Here is a 6,000-nt window from a genome sequence, read left to right as displayed (position 1 = left end):
AGAGAACACAGAGAATGAGATAAGGACACTCTCACACAAGCTGTTCACTTTTAATTTGAGTTGGAATAAAACAGGGTGCTACACTTCCTAAAGCTGCCACAAGAGAGCAGCACTAGTCTAGAATCAGTTTGGATTCGGCAGCCCAGGAGCTCCACTGTTCATTGTTCCTGCTGCCATCCACTTCTATCATGTCATTAGACAGTCAGAAGAGATGAAACACAGCTTGCCTTCTGTCCCACGGGAAATAATCACCATCTTGTGTTCCAGTCTCTATAAAAACTCACTGATGAAAATAGATTCCGCAGACAACTCAACAGTGTTCTCTATAGGCTTCAAAAGCAGGTGCTGTTGAGTCTACACATCCTATTGGCCTACATTGACATGCAGTAGTAGCCTAGGGAAGTGGTCAGAGTGAGATACATGGAGGTCAGGGGTCAGAGTGAGATACAGGGAGGTCAGTGGTACCTTTACGTTGTCTGCGTTCAGACTGGCCCTGTCCCCTGTGTAGTGTGCAGCGGCCCCTAGGTCCACGGTTTTGGAGCGGATGCCGCCCCGCTTGCGTGTGGTGGTGGTCTCCGTTGCCTGGCTGATCTGGATCCTCGTGGTCGTAACAGTCTCGTCTTTGAACTCCACCCCCGACAGCTTTCCTGACCCCGACACCGGCCGGCCGTTCCGCGATACCCTGTCCTCCTCGCTGTCACTGGGGAGAAAGAGAACAACAAAACACACACATGAAAGGTGTGAAGATTAGTGTTTTTCAAAAAGAAATGCTCTATCATTAAACAGATTGGTATTGACTTAAGCCAGCGTTTCCCAAACACGGTCCCGGGGACCCCACAGGGTGCACGTTTTGCTTTTTTGCCCGAGCACTACGCAGCTGATTCAGATAATCAAAGCTTGATTAGTTCATTATTCGAATCAGCTCTGTAGTGCTAGTGCAAAAACCAAAATGTGCACCCCTTGGGGTCCCCAGGATCGTGTTTGGGAAACGCTGGCTTAAGCATTACATCTCCATTTTGCTTTTGGCCTTTTGCACTTAAATTCACTCAGGAATACCTGATTCGGTCGGGCCAGTCATCCCTCTCATTCTTGCGGAACTTGTTGATGGTGTCGTCGATGGTGCTGCCGATCTTGTCGCTGATTTCTCCCAGCTTCTCACTGAAGGGGAAGGCTCCCTTGCTCTTGTCCCAGTCCTCATCCCACTTCCCTCTGGGCTCAGAGTCAAACATGTCTCCCGCTGAGGGGGAGGAGAGGCGCAGAGAGGGAAGAAACAGGGTTTACAGGTTTATGCTGAAAAATCAAGTGTGTTTTGGTACCATTAACGTGTTTTGTAGCTATGCTGAGTGAGCCTCACTTCACTAACCTAATGAGAGCCGTTGTGGGAATGCACTGCATCTATCTGGAATGCCAATTAAGATGTGCAACAGATAATTGGTTATTCTGCATTGAAAATGAATGGGCCCATTGCCAACACAAACACTGCACTGCTACAGTGTGTCTGCTGAAACAGAGAGAGCATCACCAGATGACTGTCTCCATCTCAAGTGTTATTTTGATCCTGTGTGACAAAAATAATCCCCCCCCGCCACATCATTAATTGACAAATGGGAACTCTGGTTTGACTAATGAAGTGGGAAATCATAGTAGCAAATCAAAGATATCAGGAATCAAAGGGAGGAATCAATGGCGCATGAAAATAAAGCCTTTCAATCAGTTGTCTCCAACCCAATCCTAATGAAATGACAAGGGACCCGCCAGCCCCCTTGATTAGATATCGGAATAGCAGCGAATCAAAAACAGATATGGGGAAGATATGTTCTGTTACATGGTGAGGGTGGTGAGGTCTCTCTTGTACAAACATGATCCGAAATCTCACTGATGAAGATGTGAGAAGACATGATTGGCCCCGGAGTGAAAACCACTCTAATCAAAAGATCAGTGATGAGGAGGAGGAGGCAGCGTGAGAGGAAGGAGGGAGAGGTCTGTCGGGAATAGAGGAGCGATATTCTGGAAGCCTTCTGAGACTGCAGACAAACAGAGGCCTGCAAAAAGAGACACACAGTGACAGGGACTAGAGGTAAATTACAGTGACAGGGACTAGAGGTAAATTACAGTGACAGGGACTAGAGGTCAAGTACAGTGACAGGGACTAGAGGTCAAGTACAGTGACAGGGACTAGAGGTCAAGTACAGTGACAGGGACTAGAGGTATATTACAGTGACAGGGACTAGAGGTAAATTACAGTGACAGGGACTAGAGGTAAATTACAGTGACTAGAGGTCAAGTACAGTGACAGGGACTAGAGGTCAAGTACAGTGACAGGGACTAGAGGTCAATTACAGTGACAGGGACTAGAGGTAAATTACAGTGACAGGGACTAGAGGTAAATTACAGTGACAGGGACTAGAGGTAAATTACAGTGACAGGGACTAGAGGTAAATTACAGTAACAGGGACTAGAGGTAAATTACAGGAACAGGGACTAGAGGTAAATTACAGTGACAGGGACTAGAGGTAAATTACAGTGACAGGGACTAGAGGTAAATTACAGTGACAGGGACTAGAGGTAAATTACAGTAACAGGGACTAGAGATAAATTACAGTGACAGGGACTAGAGGTAAATTACAGTGACAGGGACTAGAGGTACATTACAGTAACAGGGACTAGAGGTAAATTACAGTAACAGGGACTAGAGGTAAATTACAGTGACATGGACTAGAGGTAAATTACAGTGACAGGGACTAGAGGTAAATTACAGGAACAGGGACTAGAGGTAAATTACAGTGACAGGGACTAGAGGTAAATTACAGAAACAGGGACTAGAGGTAAATTACAGTGACAGGGACTAGAGGTAAATTACAGAAACAGTGACTAGAGGTAAATTACAGTGACAGGGACTAGAGGTAAATTACAGAAACAGGGACTAGAGGTAAATTACAGTGACAGGGACTAGAGGTAAATTACAGTGACAGGGACTAGAGGTAAATTACAGTGACAGGGACTAGAGGTAAATTACAGAAACAGGGACTAGAGGTAAATTACAGAAACAGGGACTAGAGGTAAATTACAGTGACAAGGACTAGAGGTAAATTACAGTGATAGGGACTAGAGGTAAATTACAGAAACTATAGGTAAATTACAGAAACAGGGACTAGAGGTAAATTACAGTGACAGGGACTAGAGGTAAATTACAGTGACAGGGACTAGAGGTAAATTACAGTGACTAGAGGTAAATTACAGTGACAGGGACTAGAGGTAAATTACAGTGACAGGGACTAGAGGTAAATTACAGTGACTAGAGGTAAATTACAGTGACAGGGACTAGAGGTAAATTACAGTGACAGGGACTAGAGGTAAATTACAGAAACTATAGGTAAATTACAGAAACAGGGACTAGAGGTAAATTACAGTGACAGGGACTAGAGGTAAATTACAGTGACAGGGACTAGAGGTAAATTACAGTGACTAGAGGTAAATTACAGTGACAGGGACTAGAGGTAAATTACAGTGACAGGGACTAGAGGTAAATTACAGTGACTAGAGGTAAATTACAGTGACAGGGACTAGAGGTAAATTACAGTGACAGGGACTAGAGGTAAATTACAGTGACTAGAGGTAAATTACAGTGACAGGGACTAGAGGTAAATTACAGTGACAGGGACTAGAGGTAAAATACAGTGACAGGGACTAGAGGTAAATTACAGTGACAGGGACTAGAGGTAAAATACAGTGACAGGGACTAGAGGTAAATTACAGTGACAGGGACTAGAGGTAAATTACAGAAACAGTGACTAGAGGTAAAATACAGTGACAGGGACTAGAGGTAAATTACAGAAACAGGGACTAGAGGTAAATTACAGTGACTAGAGGTAAATTTCAGTGACAGGGATTTGAGGTACATTACAGTGACAGGGACTAGAGGTAAATTACAGAAACAGGGACTAGAGGTAAATTACAGAAACAGGGACTAGAGGTAAATTACAGTGATAGGGACTAGAGGTAAATTACAGAAACAGTGACTAGAGGTAAAATACAGTGACAGGGACTAGAGGTAAATTACAGAAACAGGGACTAGAGGTAAATTACAGTGACTAGAGGTAAATTTCAGTGACAGGGATTTGAGGTACATTACAGTGACAGGGACTAGAGGTAAATTACAGAAACAGGGACTAGAGGTAAATTACAGAAACAGGGACTAGAGGTAAATTACAGTGATAGGGACTAGAGGTAAATTACAGAAACAGGGACTAGAGGTAAATTACAGAAACAGGGACTAGAGGTAAATTACAGTGACAGGGACTAGAGGTAAATTACAGTGACAGGGACTAGAGGTAAATTACAGTAACAGGGACTAGAGGTAAATTACAGTGACAGGGACTAGAGGTAAATTACAGTGATAGGGACTAGAGGTACATTACAGAAACAGGGACTAGAGGTAAATTAAATCTGCTTGTGTGTTTTTGTTTGTCTGCTAACATGGAATATGCCCCGATGTGCCTTGTGTCTGAAACACCTGGATTTAACATGAAACCTGCTGACAGGGGAACATCCCTTATGAACTTCATAACAGCATCAAATATATTTGCTTTGTGATTTGTAAGAGTATGGAAATGAGAGACCACATTCTCTTCCACAGCTTTAACAGAGCGTCACAGATAATCTCCCCTCCCTCCTGTGTGGTGCCACTTACGGCTGGTCTTGTTGAATCCTCCTCCAGTGCAGTCTGAGGACACACCAATGTACTTGTCCTTGTTTTTCTTAGCCTTCTTCCTCTCCTCCCGGAGCCGGTCGTCATCCTGGACAAACTCCACCATCTCCTTCACCTTCTGACGCACGTTGATGCCCTGGTCCTTCCCATTCTCATCTGGCGAGGGGGAACACACAACAGGATAGGACACTTTAATACACTGGCATTCACCTAATTAAAGTATGGAAATCATTTCACTTTTGGCTTCCCACATTACACTAGGTTGTGTTCATTTTAATTGAAAACTGACAATAGAATCAACAACATCCATAAACTCAAGCTCTTATTCTCCAGTGACAGGGTTGATAGTGTAAGCGGTTAAAGAGGAAGTCAACACTGAAGCAAATAAAGTAACGTTTGTTTTGGCTGAGAGAGGGAGAGCAGAGCAGAACAGAACAGTGCACTCCAGCTCCAGGCCAAAGCAGCTTTGGATGAGGGTCTGGTAGCTTGGGACCAGGCCTTTATAGACCTCCTTCAGGAGGGGGAACACAGGCTCCATTGTTTTCCTGCCACAACAGGCCTGTCCTGGAGACAGTATTTGTCTCAGCGGGGACTTTATGTAACGGAGCCTAGTGAGTGCTCATGCCATGCACCAAATGCTCATTCTTGAGAGCGAAGCATGAAAAAAGATTAGCATAACTCAAAATAGCCCTACAGTAAATCTGTTAGCCCCTTACTCAAATATTTAATAAAATGCCATCATCCTAAATGTATTTGCATGTAACATTTGAAATGGTATTGGATTATGTGTACTATAAAACACAATATCCAATGCTTGAAACACAGAGGCAACTTTAGCAGAGTTGTGAATGTCTCTCTTTTTGTTTTTGCAGACGCTCTTATCCAGAGCGACTTACAGTAGTGAGTGCATACATTTATTTTCTTTAACTGGTCCCCTGTGGAAATCGAACCCACAACCCTGGCGTTGTAAGCGCCATGCTCTACCAACTGAGCCCCACAGGATATATAAACTGTACTTCTAAAGAGAGAGAATCCACATTTCCGTCTACCTATCCTAAAGAGACAGTTACCTTGATGAATGTAATAAGAGTTAGGTTTCAATGTGCCTAAACTGTATGTGACCTTTAACAGAGGTTAGTGTGTCTCTCTAGTCAGGCTTGTTTGGCCTGTAGATAAACCTAGACCCCTAACAGACATTACTAGGTAACTGGTCTAACCAAATGATGTACTTTGAATCATTCAGTCACTGGAACTCCGTCCATAACAAGAAGACTCTTTGAGGGTCAGTGACT

At 43.8% G+C, this 6,000-nt stretch overlaps 1 protein-coding gene across 2 annotated transcripts in view; it reads right to left on the bottom strand.

Moving 5' to 3' along the window:
* The window catches only part of LOC311142355 (clathrin interactor 1-like), a 36,340-nt gene that overhangs the window by 7,532 nt on the left and 22,808 nt on the right, over positions 1-6,000 (bottom strand). For both annotated transcript variants that reach the window (XM_084177993.1, XM_084177994.1), the window contains exons 5-7: positions 4,691-4,864; positions 1,057-1,237; positions 466-700 (exon numbers count right to left, since the gene is read on the bottom strand). In XM_084177993.1, coding sequence (XP_084034119.1) covers positions 466-700; positions 1,057-1,237; positions 4,691-4,864 — 590 coding nt within the window. The remainder of the gene's footprint in view (positions 1-465; positions 701-1,056; positions 1,238-4,690; positions 4,865-6,000) is intronic.

This window comes from Coregonus lavaretus (genome assembly GCF_964263955.1).
Source record: "Coregonus lavaretus genome assembly, chromosome: 15".
Taxonomy (NCBI): Eukaryota; Metazoa; Chordata; class Actinopteri; order Salmoniformes; family Salmonidae; genus Coregonus; species Coregonus lavaretus.
Note: the sequence above shows the minus strand (reverse complement) of the source record. Positions and strands in the feature narration are given on the sequence as shown.